The following is a 20427-nucleotide window of genomic DNA, read 5'->3' on the forward strand; positions in this document are numbered from 1 at the left end:
GTTCTAAATGCTTCTCTTTTTTTTGTCTTTTTTTTTTTTTTTAAATCATTTTACCTGCTGATAAATGTAAGTTTGTAGTATCGTACCTTACTGATGGAGAGACAAAAGTCTCCCTTGAATGAGAAAAAAGAATGGAGTGGGTTTTCATTTTTTTTTCTTTTTTCGATATTGCGGTGCAACCTGAGCAGGATAATTGTATTCCCTGTGTGTATCTGATGTCCAAGCAGGGCCTGACTGGTAAGAGTATCTAAAAGTAGGCTGTAAATAAATTCCCTATACAATTCTCGTCCTGCAGGCAGATCACATCGATCCTGCTGCCGGCAAAAAGTTCTCAGCATCCGCAGCGTTGCAGTCGTTCTCAGTTTAGCCCAGCTGAGCCCAGGAAGAGCAGGATGTATTCTGGGACAAAGGTGGCATGAAGCAGCGGAGGGGCACTTGTCACTGATTCCCCGGTGGCCAGAGGATCCTGAATCTTAGTCAGGATCACTTCAGATTATTCTACAACTACAGGTGCTTTTTCTGGGCTGTTTCTGTGTCTTAAAAAAGGACAATAACAAACGTCAAAGTTCTGCCATGTTGCCATCTCTCCTCCCTGTTGCAGTATTGTCGTGTATGTTCTAGTGCTGACCTCCTACCACTTCATTATTATTAGACATTTTAGTTTTAAACATGAAAGAAAATGAAGCAGCTGCCTGACATCTGATGTTCACAGCTGAGAGATGTCTCCGTAGCTGCAACTGTGAAAGAATCGGCGTTAGGAGAGCGAAAAGATGGGGCGTTCCAGATGCGTGAGCTGGGGAGGGTTACGCTGTCGCAGCAGCGCTCTCCTGTTTTTCACTGGGAGTTTCATACGCTAGCCGCTGTCTGAGCACCAGAAGCGTTTGATGTGCTCCGTGTTTCATCACTTCTTGATGCTGCCTTTGATAACACAGATGAAGCAGCGTTTTGCACAGTGAGTCATAGTTTCCCTATTCTAGCCCAGCTCCCCTGTGTTTCATAGACAAATATGTATATTTATAACAAATCTCAGAACTATTTTGAGATTCAGGCTGCTTAAACTGCAAAAATTCAACCCTGAATCCAAGAAGAAATGTCAAGTGACACAGAAGTGCGCTGCTTTTCCAAGACCAAGAAGAGAAATCCTCCCCGTGCACAGAGTGATGCTTACAGGAAAGCACAGCAGCCACAGGGGAAGGCGAGCGTAGATGTGATGGGGAGGAAGCGAGTTTTCCTACACCCACCCTGAGATGCGTCATGGAGTCTCCGCATCTTCCATGACCAAGCGCTGAGCTTTCATCAAGCGTTTCTCAGCGTGCAACTTTTTCCTGATCTTCCATTAGTTAGGCTGGAGTAGGACAGCAGCCTGCACTGCAAATCCAGCTACGCAGGCTGAGATATTCTGCACAAAAGAGGGCAAAGTCATGCACAGAAAAACAGGAAAAAAAACAACTGACCCAGGTGCACTCAGGACAGCAACGTCTTATTGGATTCTCACATTCTGGCAAATGCAAACTACTTTGCTTAAAAGCAGCTCAAGCTTTTTTTGTTCATTTTGCAAGTACTCGATGTTGTTAGAGCAACTCTCTGTTTATTGCTGCTTTATGACTTCAGATTTTTGTGTCTTGCCACAAAAGATCTCTGTGTCTTACCACGCGGAGGTGGGAATTCTTTGTCCCCCACAGGACAGAGCGGTTTTGATCACCTCTGATGGGAAGAGAGGTCCCGTCTTGCGTAGCTGATGGCCGGACAGTTCAGCAAATTTACCAGATGAGGACGATAAGGTAAAGTGGTGATTCCAAGTAGCCTGTGGGTCACACAGCGGCTGTCAGTCATAGAGGGAAGGCCTGGGCGTGAACTCCTCTGAGGTGGGTGTACCCTGTTGTCCTGGTTTGAGTCAGTGGTGGGGTTTTTGGTAGCAGGGCAGGGGGATATAGCAGTGGCCCCTGTGAGAAGCTTCTGGAAGCTCCCCCAGCTCCATGTCGGGCCCACCTTTGCACCAAGGCCGGGCCAATTAGCTGCGTCTCTGTGATAATGTCTTTAAGAAAAGGAACGTGGGAGGAGTTGGGGGAGCGGTAAGAAGTTGCAAGGAGAACATCTGTACAAACACCGATGAAAAAGAAGGAGAAGGGGGGGAGGTGTGCCAGAGCAGAGACTCCTCTGTATCCCATGGTGAGAGGGAAGGGCCACCCCCCTGCCACCCGTGGGGGTCTGTGGTGGAGCAGATGGCGATTTGCAGTCTGTGGGGGGCCCCATGCCGTGACTGTGCCTGAAGAAGGCCGGGACCCCATGGGAAGAAGCCCCCGTGGTTGTAGTTTTACAGAATTAGAATCCCAGAATCATCTGGGTTGGAAAAGCCCTTGAAGCTCCTCCAGTCCAACCATGAGCCTCACCCTGACCGTTCCCAACTCCACCAGATCCCTCAGCGCTGGGTCAACCCGACTCTTCAACCCCTCCAGGGATGGGGACTCCCCCCCTGCCCTGGGCAGCCCATTCCAACGCCCAACAACCCCTTCTGCAAAGAAATCCTTCCTAAGAGCCAGTCTGACCCTGCCCTGGCGCAGCTTGAGGCCATTCCCTCTTGGCCTGGCGCTGGGTCCTTGGCTCAAGAGACTCATCCCCCCTCTCTGCACCCTCCTTTCAGGGAGTTGTAGAGGGCCATGAGGTCTCCCCTCAGCCTCCTCTTCTCCAGACTCAACCCCCCCAGTTCCCTCAGCCACTCCCCATCAGACCTGTGCTCCAGACCCTGCACCAGCTCCGTTGCCCTTCTCTGGACACGCTCGAGTCATTCAATGGCCTTTTTGGAGTGAGGGGCCCAAAACTGAACCCACTCATCGAGGGGCGGCCTCACCAGTGCCGAGCACAGGGGTGAGATCCCTTCCCTGTCCCTGCTGGCCACGCTAGTGCTATACAAGCCAGGATGCCATCACCATAGTTTGGCGTTGGGAGGATTGCAATACACAGGGGTGACCCACACGCCCGTGGGAGTGACTCATGCCAGAGAGAGTTTGTGGAGGTCTGTCTCCTGTGAGAGGGGACCACGCTGGAGAAGAGGAGGAATGTCAGAAGTTCCCACCTCCCCAAGGTGGAAGAACAGCGGGACTGACCACACCCCCCATTCCCTGTTCCCTGTGCCACTGGAGGGAGGAGGTAGAGAAATTGGGAGCAAAGCTGAGCCCAGGAAGAAGGGAGGGGTGGGGGAAGGTGTTTTCAGGATGTGGTAATGCTTCTCATGGCCCTACTCTGTTATGCGATGTTGTTAGTGTCTGTATTAAATTTTATGTTCTTTTTTTTACTTCCCCCAATGAGTCTGTCTTTTGCCTGTGCCTTAAAGGATGAGATCATCCCTCTCTGTCCTTACCTCAAGTTGCTGGATCTTTGCTTCCCTCCTTCTCAGCACTGGGGGGGGATGAGGGGCGCGAGCGCTGCGTGGTGCTCAGTCCCCTCTGAGCTCAAACCACACCACCTGCGCACAGGAGCAAATAAAGGCTTCCAACCACTTCAGCTTTGTGTTCGTTTGCGCAACCTGCCTGAGACATGAGCTCTTCCTGATACTTGTGCAGACCAGGAGAGCTGGGGGCTGCTGCCACTGCAGGTGGGGCCATTAAGGAGGGCACCTCCCCAGGCAGCTCCTCCTCAGCCAGCCGGCCGAGCCGGAGTGGGGCTGTGCAGGCCCAGGGCCCGGCTGACGGCACGGCTCTCCCCACCCAGTCCCAGGGCCCGGCTGATGGCACGGCTCTCCCCATCCAGTCCCAGGGCCATGGCGGCACCTGGAGCCGCGCTGAGAGGAACCACAGAGACCCTGCACTGCACCCCGACGTGGTGGGCCAGGACAGGTCTTGGGCTCAGAGGGGATCCTGCACCCTCGTGGCTCTGAGAGGACACAAAAAGGACTGAGGCGATCCTGAGCCTCCATGGTTCTGAGGACATGCTGGTCCATCACAGCTCTGAGGGGACTCTGATCCCGCATAACTCTCAGGGGGGCCCTGAGCCCCCACAGCTCTCAGGGCATCTTGTGGCTGATGGCTGGCCAGTTCAGCAAATTTACCAGATGAGGAGGATAAGGTAAGGCGGCGATCCCAAGCAGACTGTGGGTCACACAGCAGCTGTCAGTCATGACTCATGGCTCTGCGGATACCTTGATCCCTCGTTGTTTGGAGGATCCTGTGCGGTCACAGCTCTGTGGGAAACCAATCCCGCATGGCTCAGAGAGGGTCCTGAGTGCCCACAGCTCTAAGGAGGTGCTGGTCCCTCCCGGCTCCGAGAGGATCCTGGTCCCTCATGGCACTGAGGAGACCCTGGTCACTCGCGGCTCTGAGAGGATCCTCGATCTCTCCCGGCTCTGAGGGTCCCCCAGTCCCCCCCGGCTCTGAGGGTCCCCGGTCCCCCCGGCTCTGAGGGTCCCCGGTCCCCCCCGGCTCTGAGGGTCCTCGGTTCCCCCCCGCTCTGAGGGTCCCCGGTTCCCCCCGGCTCTGAGGGTCCTCGGTTCCCCCCCGCTCTGAGGGTCCCCGCTCCCTCCCAGCTCTGAGGGGCCCCGGTCCCCCCCGGCTCTGAGGTTCCCCGGTCCCCCCGGCTCTGAGGGTCCCCGGTCCCCCCCGGCTCTGAGGGGCCCCGGTCCCCCCGGCTCTGCGGTGCCGCAGCCCCGCGCTCCCCGAGCCCTCCCGGCGGGGGGCGCCGCAGTGGCGTGGCGGGGCGGCGGCAGGGGGCGCTGCGGGGCCGGCGGCGGAGCGCGGCGGAGCGGGCCGGTATCGGCGGGCCGGTATCGGCGGCGGCGGCCATGGCCGGTCCCCGGGCCGGGCGAGCGGAGGCGGTGGCGGCGCGGCTGCTCCGCCTGGAGACCCGCCTGGCGCGGGCGGAGCGGCAGCTCCGGGCCGCGCTGGCTCTGCGCGGCCGCCTCCAGGCGCTGGAGCGGCGGCTGGAGACCGGCGGCGGCGGCGGGGCCCTTCGGGGGCCGGCGAGGCGCGGGGCGGCCGGCGGCGGCCGGCGGGAGGCGACGCGTCCCCGGGCCCCGCGGCTGCCGGTGAGGCTGGAGGACGTGTGGGTGCAGTTCAGCGAGCGGGAGTGGCGGGCGCTGCGCGGCTGGCAGCGGGCCCTGCACCGCGCCGTCACGAGGAGCAACTACCACATGCTGCTCGCCCTCGGTAAGGGCCCGCCGCCGCCCGCCACCGCGAGGAGGGCACGTGCGGAGGGGCCCGAGCGGGAGGCGGGCAGGCGGCGGGTCCCCGCCATCCCCCCGACGGTGGGACCCCCGCCCGCGCCTCACCTCACACCTCCCGCAGAGCCGGACGCTCCCAGACGCGACGCCCAGGCCCGGTCGGAAGGTGGGAACCAGCCGTGTGGTCCGAGCTGCGAGGACGAGGACGGCGGAGGTGACCCTGCGGACACCGACACTGGTGAGTGGCGTCAGGACGACCGGGCCGGCGGGACGTGGAGCACCAAAAACGCACCAACCGGGCTCTTTTTGGGACATCGGCCTCTCGCCAAGGCTCTTGCTGTGTTGAGCGTGGTCTTCCAAACGCGGCTGTTGGGCATCTCATCCCTGCTAGTCTTGCCGGAACATGACATCAAACCACTTATTCTCGGTCTCCCGGTTGCTGTGCTGCCTGCGGTTGCACGTCTCAGACCCGCGGTCCCCTGGCAGTTAGGCCATGTCTGCGTTGCCAAAGCGGGATGACGTTCGGTTTTCCAGTCTGAAGGCTGGTCGTCAAGACGACTTGCTATTCCGTGTGCACAAACGTGCACAATGTAGTTGGTTTTACACGTGTAAAGTGTTCCTCCAATTCGCTGGTTGTGTTACAGAGGTACAAAGGTAACGTATAGAGCATTAACCCATCAGCTTTTCCTTATTTACTTCACAGACTTTTTTTTTTCCTTTTATCAATCAGTTTCATTCACAATTCTCACTGGTGTTTTTCTGATGGGTTAGATGTGGTGTGCGTTTTACCACAAGTGACTGAAAAGGCAATGGCATAACTCTGGCAGAGCCCAAAGAGAAACAAACCTCGAAAACAAGAATTGAAGTGGCAGTCTCCTCTCCCAGGGCCAGAGAATGTGTTTGCATTTGCTAACGGGCGCTGCAACAAAACGGACATTACACTTGCATGAAACTTTTGTGTGTTTCTGTGGCTTAAACATTTGCTGAGGGTTTTGTGACAAGTATTTTAGGTCTGTTTAAGAGACCTTGATCAGCAAGAACTAGAACTGAAGTGAGGTTTTCTCTAGAATGTGAGCTAGAACAGAGCTGCTGTGCCTGGGATGGGATGAGAATTGGAATTGATTTGGTGTATGGAATTAAGATAACATTGGTTCCTATTAACAGAAGACAGCATAATCCATATTAAGCAAGAGGAAGAGTTGTGTGCTGCAGATCAGCAGGAGGAGGAGGCTGGAGAAGCTCCTGAAGAGCCCTGCCCAGGTGAGTAACTGCATACCTTGGAGGAAAAACGAAACAGAGGTACTAATTTCCAAGGATTTTTTTTTTTTTTCACTCTTCTCATGTATTCCAAATCTTTTATAAAAAACTCACAAGTTTTGAACAGACTTGCCTCCAGTCCTGACGGGTAAGGGCTGGTATTTCGTCTTTCCCTTCTCACGGCCATTTTGGACAAGTTTGCGGAGTACGTGGCTGGTTTTCATCCAAGCAGTGCAGTGCGGAATAGGAAATGTTTTTGCTTCCCTCAGGTTGATAGCTCTAAGCTGGTTAAATACCCAGTGCAAAATGGGCCACTAGTCACTTTTTGGGGCCAATGGGTTAACTTGGAGGAGGCAAAAACCAGTGCCAGAATGAGGTCTGTGATTGGTGCCGTCGGGGCTGCGGCTGTGTGGAGGCAGGACTGTGTGCGCTGCGGCAGCTCCTCAGCTCCACGTCCCCTCCAGCCTTCACTTGCAGGGCCGCAGTGTCCGTCCTCCTGCATATCCAGAGGCTTCAGGCTGCCTTTTCCCTCCTCTTCCGTGGTTTCTGTGGTTTCTGCATACGCAAGCGAGCGCGCCGACTCCTCGGTAGTGCTGTTGCTGCGCGGGGAAGCTGCGCAGCCCGGGGACCTGTTTCTTGCCTGCTCACTTGGTGGTATCTCTTTGCGTTACAAATAAACTATTCTGCTTTGGAGCTTGGCTCTTCTTACTCTCTACAGCTCTACCTGTTGGCTCCACTGTAATTTTATTGGCTTCCGGTGTACGTAGCAAACAGGGATGGTTTTAGACCTTTCCATCAGGTTTCGTTAAGAAAGTGGGCTTATGGGAGCTTGGCTTGGGGAAGAATAAAAAACCAAGACCAGAGCAGGTTTCACCCTTGTGAAATCCTGAGCTTACACAGTCATGATACGCTTGTCTTGAATTTTCTCCTTTAGCAGAACAAGCGTTTTATGAGCCTGAGGCTTCAAATCAGACCAAGCAAGGCAAAGAGGCACGTGCCAGGGAGCTGCCAGGCGCAGAGGGTGAGGACCTCTCCCGAGACCCTGACGCAGGTGAGGATTCCCCCGGCAAAAACTCCCACTGCAGGGATTACCCCTCGGGTGGTTCTTCCCCGAGGCTTTGTCAGCACTTTTCTTATCTTTGTGAGTTCACAAGTCTTCCCTGCTTTGCATCTTTCTCCGGTGTTTCTCAATTGTGTCAATTCTCCCCAATGAGCAGGGCTTCAGACTTATGCAACTGATGTTTTATCGTGGATTAAGCAAGAGGAGGAGCCACGCTGCCCTGAACGACAAGGCTTGGAGAAAGAAATCTCTACAGATCCAAGTACAGGTCAGTGATGGATTTCAGCTGTGATTTCTGGGACAGTAAATCTAGAGTATTTTTTTATACTATATTAAACATCACGACCTTAGAACGTAAGCCATGAAAGAACTGGAACAAACCTCAGTCTGCTAGTTAATATTTGTTCACAAAAATTTCAGGTTCCGTCAGCTGAAGAGGCTCCTTCCTCCTTCAGCCGGCCTAAAGCTACCTTAGGCGCTGTCTTGGGTTTCTGTTTAGGCAAACAGTGATGTGCTCAGGCCTTTGGGATCACGTTTGTGCTTCCAGCTGGCTCGATGGTGTCTAAACCTGGTACCAATGAACATGGAGCCCTGCCTTTGCGTTCCCAAGCAGCAGAGCCATCCTGCAGCAAAAGAGAAGGCAGCTTTAATGCAAAACAATCTGAGGATGTGCTGTTTGGAGACGTACATGCTAACATTCATTTGGAGTTTTTGTGCAGCGCGCACGTGGGGTGTGGATCATGCTTGAGGTGCAGTTAACAGAGGGAGATTTCTTTGGATCAAGGCTTAACCTCAGGGAATGGGTGTGCAAATTTGGATGGGGATAATAATTAAATACAATCTCCTGGGCCGTGACCAGGGACCGCTCGGTATAGCTCTCAAAGTGGTAACCGAGGAGGGAGTGCAGAGGAATATTTTGTGTAGAAATCAGTTGGTAGCCTGGAATTCCTTTGCTTTATTTAAACATTCATGGCGCATTACAAAGTTACTATCAAGTAAATCAAGGGATAAACTCTCAGTATGCCAGGAACCACGTGGGAATGGCTGACGTGAATGATTTTGCCCCACTGAAGAAGGTCATACAGATTATTTCCCTGGTGCAAGGCTGGACGGGCTCCACCTAACTCCTTCCTGAGGGAGACCTGTTCCAACGGCTCTGAGAGAGCTCTTGGGGTGGGCTTCCCAGCCAGCTCAGTCTGTGCTTACACTGGGGTGAGAGGACATGCTTAGACAATTACTGTAGAGCAACCAGTGCCTTTTACGTTCACGCTTTAGCTTGGCCTGTGGTAACATGTTTGTGCGCTGGTGTCCCGGTTGAGGCAGAGAAATGAGAGCTGAGGATGTTTGTGCAGCACAGATAACGCTGGACTCAGCTGGTTGACACTGCTGAGAGACCCGTGGTCCTTCACGATGCTCAGAGGAGTCTTTTTGTAGCAACTCGCAGCTGTTGAAAGGGTCACAGGTCTCAGAGGACAGGAAAATCAGGGAGCGTTAGTGGTTTTTGCATAGATTTAAAAAAAAAAAAAAAATTGCAAAAAGCTCCTCTATTTTCCCAGAGGTTTTGTTTCAGTGGAACACTGGTACTTGCTCCCCCCCTCAGTATTAAAACCTCCCATCTTATTTACTTGGTCTGTCCATTAGCATGACCTACCTGTAGGCTTGGAGGGGTATCTTACGAGGATTCCTTAATTGAAAGACTCTGCCATCTCTCTGTTTCAGTGCACGGTGAAAACACAAAGAGGGACCCTCCAGATTGCTTTGAAAGCACGGTGTGTGACTCGGAGGTACCAGGAAGACCTGGAGAGAAGTTTTCCAAGGATCCTAGCCCCAGAGTGACATGGGACAGCCAGTGGAATTCAGAAATGATGGAAACAACCACCACTGGGAATGGCCTGGAGGGTGATGCTCGGTACGACCGAGGGTTTGGTGAGCACTTAGATTTCTTTAGCCCTCAGGAAAACAGTGTTGGAAAGCAACCGTGCACGTACAACAAATGTGAGAGAAATTCCAGCCAGCAGGAACATCTTCAGACTCCCCAGGGTGCCCAAGAAGGGGAGCTGTTTCCAGGCCCCACATGCGAGAAGAGTCTCAACGAAAGGGTGTTCCATCTGCTGCCCTCGCAGCCGTGCGTGAAAGACACAGGGCGGGGGGCTGCTCCCACCTCCTGTGAGGCGACGGCCCGCGCCGAGCGCGGACAGAACCCTGCAGGTGGAACCGGGCTTCGTGACCACGACGGCCTCGGCGGAGAGGAGCAGCCGAGCGCGGAAAGCGAGGAGGGCTTCCTGGCAGAAAACCCGTTAGCCAGCCCCTGCTGGGACCACCCGCAGGACAAGTCGGAGGGCTGCACCAGGTGCAGGCAGCACTTCGCGCCCCGGGGCAGCCCGGCAAGCCAGCAGCAGAGCCAGGGCAGGGGCAAGTCCTACATTTGCAGCGACTGTGGGAAAAGCTTCGTTTGCCATTCGTGGCTCGTTAGACACCAGATGACACACACGGGAGAGAGGCCCTACAAGTGCTCCGAGTGTGACAAAAGCTACAGGAGAAAGGATTATCTTCTAAACCACCAGCGCCGGCACTCGGGAGAGGGCCTCTTCCAGTGTCCCCTCTGCAGGAAGAGATTCGTGCTCAGGAGGAGTTTCATGAAGCATCAGGAAAGTCACATGCAAGAAACACACCTGACGTTGGCCGGTTGGCCCTGCGCGGAGATCAGGGGGTCTGTAATGCATTCCATATAAAAAATCCTGTCCCGCCGCAGGTTTTGCAGCCCCCTGGGCTGTCACCGTTGCTGGGCAGGAGGCAGGGCTGTGGCAGGATCCCCCACCTCCGTGCTGGACCGTGGCGGGAGGAGGAGGCTGTCAAAGGGCCATCCTGAGCCCTCTCCCAGGCAAGGGGAGAAGACTGGGGGGGTTATTTTCCACAGACCGCGTTGAAATGGTCTGTGGAGCTGTTTCACAGCTTTCACTGGTGCCTGTAGCTGTTGGGGACGTGTTGGAGCCGGGTAGAAGGTCTGCGGTGCTCAGTTACTGCTAGCCGTGAATCCCGCACGGGAGAGAAATCACATCAACACACAGAACAATTTGTAACGCTTCAGACTGGAGAATATGAAATGTTATCCCTAGGCTGCTGGGAGTCCGGAGTCCAGGGCCTGGGCTGAGTTAATTGTCCACCAAACAAGTGAAACGGTGTCAGAAAACACCCACTTGTGTGAAATGCTTTGAGAAAGGAAGTGTTGACCCTGTGGCTGTTTGAAAGCCTGTTCAGGAAGTGGCGGCTAGACAGAGGGGAGCAGAGCCTGAGCGGCAGCTCGTTCCCACAGTTAAATCACGGAGCTCTGGGGCTCTGTGCTGCTGAACCCCCAGAGAGGATTCCTGAGGGCTGGGGTCTTCCCCTGGAGCTGTAAAACGACCAGGGAGCCTGGAATATGGTTTTAATTTTTCATAGCCTTAAAGTTGTGTTGCACTTACTTTACCACGTTGTTACAGGTCTTCTGTTTGTTCAATTTTGTGAATCCTATGAAAACAGAACATTTAGATGCTCGTTAAACATTTCCAAAATTGTATTTTAGCTCATATTCAGTGTCTCTTCAGGGGAGAGCGCTGCTGAGAGTCTGACGTGTTGTGACACTGCGAGGACGCAATTCGTTCCTTTTAGTAATTAAGGAGCCTGGATATGTCATCTGTCACCTTGTTGTTGATGGCATTGAGCCTTGTGGGAAAAAAATACAGAAGCAGCAGCACTGGCTGGGTCAGGCGAGAGCCCATTTTGGTTCAGGGCTCCTGCACTGTCAGACGGTTGTGACAAATTTTGTTAAACGGGTTTTTTTATGTGCATGTTTCTGCTTAAGTTTTGTTCGGGTGCTTTCTTGGATGGAAATTTCTCATTTAAATTAAAATTGTTAGAGAAATGCCATGCGTTATTCTACTGGGAGTGGAGGAGATGAGCGAGGTTGAAGCCGAAGGAGAAACCCTGGGCCTGCCGTCCCCCACACCCCCATTTTCAAGGCAAATCTCTGCTTTAGAAGGTGTGGAAATAACCGACAGCAGAGAAGGGGAAGAGCAGGTTCCTCCCGGGCTGAGCAAGGCCTCCCTGCCGGAACGGGGCTCGTCCCCGGGATCCGCCTGCCCTCCAGGCGGGGGTCCCCAAACGCGCCCCCATCCCCGGGCCAGCGCGCCCCCCTTCCCGCCGCCGCCCCTCCGTGAGGAGGCCCCGGGCCTGCGGCCCCTCCTCCTCCTCCTGCGGGCAGCCGGACACGGGGCTTCGCCGCTTCCCGGGAGCCGCCCCGGGCCTCTACCGGCGCCTCACCGACCCGCCGCGGCGGGACGCGGCCCGGGCCCGGCCCCGCTCCAGCCGCCGCCGCTCCGCCGTTGCTATGACAACGCCCCCTCCCTTCCCGGTGAGGTCACGTTTGCCTCGCCCAATCAGCGTCCTGTTTCTCCCTACACTGGCCAATGGGAATGAACGTGGCTGCCCAACCCTCCTCGTGGAGGCCGCGCCGCGCGTGCCCGTGGTGATTGGCTGTGGCGGGGCAGCGCGCGCCGGCGGGGAGGCGGGGCCAAGATGCGGCCGGCCAATAGCGAGGGGAAGCGGCCCGGCCCGCCCCGCCCCAGGCTGGCTGCGCGTGGCGGCCGGCGCGCCACCCGATTGGCTGCTGCCCCAGCGAGGGGCGGGGCGGGGCGGCGCGGAGGAAGATGGCGGCCCGGCGCGCGTGGTGAGCGGCGTGGGCTCCGGGCTGGGGGGGGCCGTTGACCGGCCCGCGGGGCGCGGGGAGGCCGCAGCGTTCCCCGCGCGGGGCCGCCCGGGGGAGGCCCTTGTTCCCCCTCGGCACCAGTGGAGTGAGGCGGGGAGGCTGCGCCTGTCGCGGGGTCGGGGGGGGGGGCCCTGTCCCCATGCGGTGTCCCCGGCGCCGGAACGGCCTTTGCAGACCACCGGGGCCCCCGGGCCGTGTCCCGCCTCCCGCTGCTACGCACACGCTGCCCCAGGCGCGTGTCCTCGGGGCCCCGGGCCGGGCCGACCCCGCACTCGAGGAGGGGAGCGCTGATACGCGCTTCCCCCGCCCCGCGCTGCGGGCCCTGGGGATGCGGCGCGGCCGGTGCCTCAGGAGAAGCGAGAGGTGCCAGTTTGCCTCCGGTGTCAGCTTAACGGAGCTCGGTGTCGGCCCAGAGGGGAATAACGACCTCGGCCAGCCCCGCCGGCGCAGGGGAGCGGGTCCGCAGCAGGGCTCCAAGTGGGCGGCAAACGCCGAGGCAGAGCTGCCCCATCTCCTGCGGCCCGTCCCGGAGTGGGGGCTGTGAACCGCACCTGTGCCCAGAAGCGCAGCGTGAGGGTCAGGGTGGGTTTGGAGCAGCGTTTCCCGGGTGCTCTGCAGAGCCCTTTCGCTTCTGGGTTCTTTCTGTGGGGGCGCACCCCGATGATTTCCATCATCATCCTTTTCTAACAGTGCCTCTTTGTGGTTTTCTCCTTTTTCCAACGCGCCTGTTCAAAGATCTCTCCAACTGACATCCTTGAGACTGGCCTCCTCCGGCACGCGGCCAATACGATGGGGAAGTCCTTGTTCAGACCCCACGTATAAACCCAAATCTTCATTTTTTGGAAGCTATTTGGTTACCGTGCTTTAGTTGCTGCCTTCTGAATAACTCTGTGATAAGCTTTGCTGTGGAGCGTGGGAGGATTCCTCATGGGTACACAAATTAGTGAAGTGCATATGTATGTGTACCTAGCAGAAGTTACTTTAAATGTAAATCTGTCTAGTAATGGTCCATTAAACTGATCTTAAAGATTTCTGCCTTCCAGATTGCGTGCTGGCTGGTGCCTTTACGCGGGGAAGCCGCTTGCTGCGAAAGGGGAGCTGGCTTCTCCTCTCCGTGTGCCGCAGACGTCGCCTGCAGCGAGCTCCGTGTCTCCGGCAGCGAAGTTCAGGGCTGTGTTTCGCTTCTTCGTGACCTCAGGTCTTTCTGCCTTTCAAAACCATGGGGTTTTTTTGAGAAGTTTTGGCCCATTTAATACTGAAGTTGATTAGAAACTCTTTCAACCCTCCTCCCGGCACGTTATTTTTTGGATTTGTCTCTGTTTCTGGTTTTATGATGGTTTATTGCTCGGCGTTGAACTGTCAGAATGCCACCAGCGGGGTGTACAAGAACAGTACTGTTACTTTCTATGGCTTTCCTTTACGAAATAAACCTCTCCTGAAGCAGTGGATTCACAACATGGGCCGGGACATCGGAACACCTTCCAAGTATCAGCGACTGTGTTCGAAGCATTTTGAGGACAGTTCTTTTGTAATTGACCCCTTAAAAATTAGAAAAAACAGACGCCTGCTGAAAGAAGCTGTTCCCAAAAAATTCATTTTGGGGGAAGATGGAAACTGGCTCGTTGGCACACCTCAAAGTTTCTGTGGTAGGATGAGTAATAAAATGCGAAAACGAATCCGGAATCCTGAGCACTCGAGGGTAATTAAGATGTTTGCCATTGTGTTTCCCTTAAAGGAAGATTTGCATGTAAAGCACTTCAAGGAAGCCGCAATCCGTGACACATGTTATGCAGCAGTAAAATGCTGCCAGCGAAGCAGCGGGTTTCATTTTTCTCCCTGATATTGCAGAGTGTGGAGGTGGCACTGGGAAGTCGGTGACTGGGGAAATTAAAGGCATTGTGGTGCTCTTTGTGCCCGAATTCCAGTTTTCTCCCTAAACGTTAGGGAGAAAAATCTGCTATTTGTTGGAAACGTAGTCCCACTTTGCGCTGTAAAGTGGATTTGCTCCCTGCAGACCTCTACTTGTACATGATAGTTCTCATGCTTGGAAAAATTTCCTTTAGAGCCACTGAGATGATTTGTCAGTGGCGCAGTGCCCACGGTGTGGGTGTTTGGTGAGACAAAGGCTTAACTTCTGCTCAGCCTTCTCCCCTGGGTAATTTGGATTGCGATCCCATCGAGTGACAAATTAATGAAACTTAATTATTTCTCTTGGCAGCAGATTTGTACAACTGAGTTTATACATGATGCAAGCTGCAAAACGTTTGAACCAGTGAGATGTGCATTAGATTGAAAGGGAAATTAAAACATATTCAAAGGCAAGCACGTACAAACACGGTACTCTGTAGATGTAAAGAACAGATACAGAGTATGTACACAGTACGTACATCTGCATTGCAAAATAATGCAGTCTTCATCTCTTGGTATTCCCGGGGCTTAATTATTCGTTTCTGTTAACTTTTATTAGGGAAGAATTCTCACAGCCAGATCTGGCAGACTGTGGCACTGCCTTGGGCCTTATTTAAAATACACCCTGGAGTATTTTCTGTTTTTCAGTGAGAGGAAGACCCAGATTCCCTGATGGGGCTGGGTATCAATGGTGTCCACAGATTATTTTTTTTTTACGACTACTTTTTCACCCAGTCATTATAGGAAGTCATTGTTTCAGTTGAGTCACATTATTTTTAAGTAATTTTACCCATTCTGAGCTACTGTTATTTCTGCAGAAATAATAGTAGAAGATTCGTCTGCAGGGGTTGTTGTTGTAAACAGTTGGCTGGTGACAGCTTGTTTAGTACAGTTTGAAAAAGAGACCTTTCAAGGATATGCGACTCACCCACAGCACTGACTATTGAACACTTTGTTTTAGGTCCCTGGGACATTTGATAACGCTGCAGCACGTGCGGGGAAGGGCGTGGAAGATTGGCAGGAAGAATTTTACAAGAAACTGATAAAGGAGAATTATGAATCTTTAAGCACGTTGAGTAAAGGTTGGTTTTCCTGTTCTTGCTGAAGGCTAACAGATCTGTGCAGTTTCTGGCCTGGCTCTTGTCTAACAGTCACTCCTCAAATCCCTTCGTTTCTAGTGATTTAATCTTTAGACACTTCTGAATCTCTGTGAGAGGCGCTAAGCTCCACAAGCTTTTCTTTAAAAACTGAAGGACAGTCGCTCCTGTAATGCCTCCCCATGCTCTGTCGGTGTCAGGTGCTCTCTCTGTGCGTGTGGGTGATCCCTCGTCTGCACGATACGGGTAGAAGAGCGGAGAGGGAAGGGGTCTCCCCTGGCAGAGGGGTTTAGGATCTCTGACGGTGCTCCTGGTAACACACATGCAGCTGAAACAAGTCGGGAAGAGGTTTAGAGACACGAGCTCAGGAGCGGCAGCGACATACGGTGTCATGCATCCTGTGGACCTGTTAATTATAGTTAAGTGGCGAGTATTCTCATCATCCCCAGATCCTGATGTAGGTTGGGTTTTGTGATTTGCTAAAGAGTACTGATCTATTCTGATGCAAAAACAGTTAAATAACACGAATGATGCCCTAGAAAATGAAGAAGTCTTACTGGTTAGTTTTGAGTGCCCAACTATACATTTGTTTAAAGTCAGTTTTTTCAAGTTTGCAGATGTGAGCCCTCACTGGCTCCTCGGCTTTCAGGTGATTCCTTGGATTAACAGGGGCTAAAAGTGCTTTTACTTGTCATCTGGACTGGAGGAGCAGAAATGCTGCGAGTTCCAGGAGCCTCAGTTGTCACCTACTCTGTTTGCGCTTTGTGACACCCTTCAGTTCTGTTTAAGAAACGCCGATTTAGCCTAACCTCATTCTGTTGCTACTTCTGCACCTTCCAGTTTGAAATTACATGAAATAATGAGACAATGTAATTCCACTTTTTTTTTTTTAATTCTTTACATACCTTCTGTTTTTTACAGTAGAAAAGCTAGAGTCTGCAGACAGCTGCCTCTATTTTTTGTACAGCTCTGATCTGTTAAAAAAGTATGTGCTGTGCATTGCACGAGGAGGGATTAGCTGGGGGAAAATAAGTTCGTGTATCAGAAAGGCAGTTAGGGCTGAACCAGAACACACAGCACCAGGCAGCTGAGTTACCCTCCTATGGCTGTAATCAGTTCGAGACCTTCCACCTCTGAGCATTTTCACTTTTCAACCTTTTGGATATAATTTCTGGAATATTTTAAAAATTGGAAAACAAACATTGCTCCCCTGCTTCCCAGCCGCCCTCTCTAGATGCCAGAGCAGCTGCATGTGCTGTTACAGCTTTGCTGGACCTTTCCCCAGAGTAAAAGAGACAGTGGGTTATGCAGGTATTTGTTAGAAAAGAGCATCACAGAGTCTTTTCTTACAGCTCTAGGAACAGCTAGAAAAATGTTCTTTGAGAAAGCAAAAGGCAGTGTTTTTCATGTAAATTAACAAAAATGAGCCGTGTTACAAAGCAAGGGCATAAATATAAACTACAGGGCTCGGAGAGGTGTAGTGAACAGGCTGACACAAAGCTGTCTTTGGCACCGGTCTTTGTGCAACGTATCCTTTGTCTACATCAACACGATTAAAGTAGGTTAGGAAATATCTTTGTGATCATGGGGAAAAAATCAGAGGAAAATAATAACCGTCATTTCCATGTTCTGTTCCTGGTGCAGACTATCCCGTTCCCAAAAGCAGTATCCAGGCAAGAGGAGCGCTGCGTGTCAAGGAGGAAAGGGAGATTCCTGCAAGTCTTAGCGCAGGTGTGTGGTGGCCCAAAACTTGCCAGAAATTCAGTTGGCAACACGTTGAAACTGCACGGGCTTGTAGGATTGCAGGGAGGGGGGATTCTAGTGCATCCCTTCTTTTTTACCCCAAACTCGTTTTCTTTGTATGGATGTAGCCATGGTGAATCAGGAATTATTGTTCTTAGGAGATCTGTGTTATATCGCATCAGATAAAGGGAACATTTGGAATCTTTTTGTTCCAGGCTGCGGTGGTGCTGTCATCAGATCTGAGCTGCAGACTCACACAAGGAGTGCAGAAAATACAGAACCGTATGGATCATTCTCGGGAGGATCCCGAGACCCGAGTCGCCAAATTTCGGACAAGGGGGGGACATCTGAGAGGCATCTGAATTCAGCAACAGATCAGGCAAATCCAATGGGAAACAGAAAAGGTAACAGCTCTCTTGAGGAAGGAGAACCCGATAAATTCAAAGAGATCCTTTTGTATCAGCAAAGCCGTGCAGGAGAAAGACTGTATCTGTGCACAGAATGTCAGAAGACTTTTAAATTGAAAATTAGATTTCTAAAACATAAGCAAAATCACACCATGAAGAATCACGTAACATCATACATATGCACAGACTGCGGCAAAAACTTTGGTCGCTACACAGATGTGATTCGCCACCAGAGAACTCACACGGGGGACAAGCCCTACAAGTGTATGCTGTGTGAAAAAAGTTTTCTGGAAATAACGAGACTCGCTAATCACTTGCGAACTCATAACATATACATGTAATCGCTGTGCCAGAAGCTTTCCTGGGATAGACTTTTCCATTTGGTTATCAAAAAAATCCCTCTCCGTCCAGAGATGGTGGCTTATAGTTATATACTGATTACAGGGGAAGCTTTAGGATAAGACAGTTTTACTAAACTGAATTGAGTTCAAGCTGAAAGGCAAATGGTTGGTGCCAGCTTAATAGTCATTGATTAGGACCTGATTTTAATTAGCAGCTAGATGATGCATATCTGAGAGGAGGGGTCGTATAGAGCAGCGCTGACTGTACCGAAAACGTTATTAAAAAACTTCTGGTGCACTGAACAGCACGTGCTAGAGAATATCTGTATTAATGCAGAAAAATGCTGGAAGTTTTTCAGGTATGAGAAGACTGAGAAAACATCACGGTCGTAACAGGACTGCCCGCAGAGCCGTAAGCAGGAAATGCAGCTTCTGAGACTGTAGGTTAAGGTGAATGGTTGGGTTTGATGTAAAAATAAAACAAACAAACAAACAAAAGTTAGTTCAGCAGTTACAGTCATAGCACAGCAGCAGTGGCAGTGAAAGCGCTGTCATATCGAAATAACGACCAGCATCAGTTGCTTCAAACATCTGTTTAATTTGTTAAGATTGTGGGAAAGAACATGGGTTTATTTCTAATGCATGTGCAAAGTAGAGGTAACATGACAGGGTGAGAAAGTGGTAGCTTCAGCTACAGGGACAAGAGCAGCAGCCAGGAGGGGACTCCTGCAGGGACAGCGTTTGTAGATCACTCATCTTCTCTCCACAGGCTGGTGATATTCAGCATTTTTTGCTTATTCCAGTTGAATGCAAAGATTTTAAAAGTTGTGTTACCTTCAGTGGAAGCACCTGCTTTGTGGGTGAGGTCGTCCTCAGCCTCCCGGGAGGAGCAGCAGAGCAAGAACCAGCTGGTGCTGCGATGGAGTTGGGTGGCTTCTGAAGGGGACTGGGGGAATACAGAATCACAGAATCATCTCGGTTGGAAAGGACCTTGAAGATCATCTAGTCCAACCGTTAACCCAGCACTGACAGATCCCAACTCCACCAGATCCCTCAGCGCTAAGTCAACCCACCTCTTCAACCCCTCCAGGGATGGGGACTCCCCCCCTGCCCTGGGCAGCCCATTCCAACGCCCAACAACCCCTTCTGCAAAGAAATCCTTCCTAATATCTAGTCTAAACCTTCCCTGGCACAACTTGAGGCCATTCCCTCTTGTCCTAAATATGCTTGGCCCCAGGGATCCCCGCCCATCCCAAATACAGGAGAAAACTCTTTTTATCGCTGGCTTCTCGTTATTTCCTTCTCGTCATGACAGGGCAACTGAGTGCACCCTCATCAAGTTTGCCAGTGACACCAAGCTGTGTGGTGTGGTCAGTGGAGACAGAGATTCAATGGAGTTACGAGACAGAAAGCCGCTCGGGCAGCGTGGCTGTCCAGAATGATGACGGTGTGTCGTTTCACTTGCTGAAAATGCCAAGTGAATCTTAACAAAATTAAGCAAAAACGTTGAAGGGGGTCAGTGATAAAACAAGGTACCTCCCACGTGAGAAGCATCGGAAGGTCAGCTCCTCAGGTTAGCAGCAGGCACGGTGAGGGCGAACAGCTACTGGAGTTGTGATTGCTGCAGGGCGCAGCCCGTGGTCCTGTTCTTACAGCTGAAGTTGTGCAGGGGAAAGCCAGAGTCCAACCCTATTGAAGTGACCTGTGCCCTGAGAAATGGGCGGCAGAACTGGGAGGTGATGCTTTATCTGTGATCTGGTGGAAAGCTTTGTGTCCGTTTTCTCTGGCCGCTAAGCAGGTGGATTTCTCCCAACGTCCCAAAACTCAGTGCACATGCGGAGAGAAAGGTAACATCTTACAGTGTCTCACTGCGCCAGCTCGCTGAGGTGTTCTCTGCTTAGGGCATAAAAAGCACAGATATGTTAATGCAGAGTTCCAGCTTCAAAAAAGATAAGTTTTGTTGCTTTTGTGTCTAATATAGACCCTCCGTCCCATGCCACTGATGCCGGTAGGAATTTTGCCTTCACTGAGCCTCGGCTTAGCCCAGAATGATTAAACAAATAATTTATGTGCGAGAGTAATCATTCCCTCCACATGGTGCTGTTATAAACTTCAAAAAATAGTTATTTCTGAAGCTGTATTTAAACACTGTGTTTCCAGTCTCCATGGAAAAATAACACTAAAAGGTAAAACTCTAATTAAAGATTTATGCCCAGCACTAAGGGATGTGAAACATTAATGCACAGAGGTTACTCAGGGCATTTCTGTTCCTTCTATATCCAAGGAGCAGAGCACCCCGTTTTCAGGAAGACTTATACGATGCCCTTCCGTGGGTCCTCTTTGACTGGGCAGCGCATCTTTTCGGGCACGTTGTGTTATGATGCAGCCTCGTCCCCCTTGTCACCGCACCTAAATAACCCACACAAGGAACATGCTGCTTAAATTTAAAAAGAAAAAAAAAAAAGTAGCAGCAGGTATAGCGTCAGAAAGCGCAGCTTTAAACAGTTATTCCAGCCCAAAGCTTGGGCTGAGGGAGAACAGAACCAGCTTGACTGAAGTGGAGTAAAGACGGGGTCATCCTTGAGAGCGGTGTTTGCTGGGGCTCTTGGGAAGTCGAGGTGGGAAACGGGTAGAAGGGTTGTGGAAACTCGCCACTCCTTGCCCAAGTCTTTTCTCAGGAAGATGCACAGGAATCGTGAGATTCTCTCAATTCCTCTG

General features: G+C 52.2%; 2 protein-coding genes across 3 annotated transcripts; both read left to right on the plus strand.

Moving 5' to 3' along the window:
* The first annotated feature begins 4774 nt into the window (after positions 1-4774).
* LOC141931783 (uncharacterized) lies at positions 4775-11315 on the plus strand. Its single transcript, XM_074844345.1, has 6 exons — positions 4775-5138; positions 5277-5390; positions 6317-6412; positions 7344-7460; positions 7627-7737; positions 9189-11315. Exons 1-6 carry the CDS (start codon positions 4775-4777, stop codon positions 10199-10201), a joined length of 1815 nt encoding a protein of 604 aa, XP_074700446.1. The 3' UTR covers positions 10202-11315.
* Positions 11316-12122: 807 nt separating this feature from the next.
* On the plus strand, positions 12123-19918 carry LOC141931815 (uncharacterized). 2 transcript variants are annotated; one of them, XM_074844414.1, is made up of 6 exons: positions 12123-12174; positions 13257-13912; positions 15083-15203; positions 16863-16949; positions 17177-17365; positions 18479-19918. In XM_074844414.1, the coding sequence occupies exons 2-6, from the start codon at positions 13544-13546 to the stop codon at positions 18484-18486; spliced, it is 774 nt and encodes a 257-aa protein (XP_074700515.1). In that variant the 5' UTR covers positions 12123-12174; positions 13257-13543; the 3' UTR covers positions 18487-19918. The 2 variants fall into 2 exon arrangements, with proteins under 2 accessions (XP_074700515.1, XP_074700504.1); XM_074844403.1 differs by having other exon boundaries at positions 17177-19918.
* The last annotated feature ends 509 nt before the right edge of the window (positions 19919-20427 follow it).

The sequence above is a fragment of the Strix aluco genome, chromosome 1 (genome assembly GCF_031877795.1).
Source record: "Strix aluco isolate bStrAlu1 chromosome 1, bStrAlu1.hap1, whole genome shotgun sequence".
NCBI lineage: Eukaryota > Metazoa > Chordata > Aves > Strigiformes > Strigidae > Strix > Strix aluco.

What these genes read in the sequence shown, in the direction of transcription:
- LOC141931783 (XM_074844345.1), top strand. Translation starts at nt 4,775, where the DNA reads ATGGCCGGTCCCCGGGCCGGGCGAGCGGAGGCGGTGGCGGCGCGGCTG. An exon ending in CCCTGCGGACACCGACACTG is followed by an intron (nt 5,391 to 6,316) that starts GTGAGTGGCGTC and finishes TCCTATTAACAG; the next exon opens with AAGACAGCATAATCCATATT. An exon ending in CTCCCGAGACCCTGACGCAG is followed by an intron (nt 7,461 to 7,626) that starts GTGAGGATTCCC and finishes CCCAATGAGCAG; the next exon opens with GGCTTCAGACTTATGCAACT.
- LOC141931815 (XM_074844403.1), top strand. Translation starts at nt 13,544, where the DNA reads ATGATGGTTTATTGCTCGGCGTTGAACTGTCAGAATGCCACCAGCGGG. An exon ending in TTTAAGCACGTTGAGTAAAG is followed by an intron (nt 15,204 to 16,862) that starts GTTGGTTTTCCT and finishes TTCCTGGTGCAG; the next exon opens with ACTATCCCGTTCCCAAAAGC. An exon ending in TCCTGCAAGTCTTAGCGCAG is followed by an intron (nt 16,950 to 17,176) that starts GTGTGTGGTGGC and finishes TTTTTGTTCCAG; the next exon opens with GCTGCGGTGGTGCTGTCATC.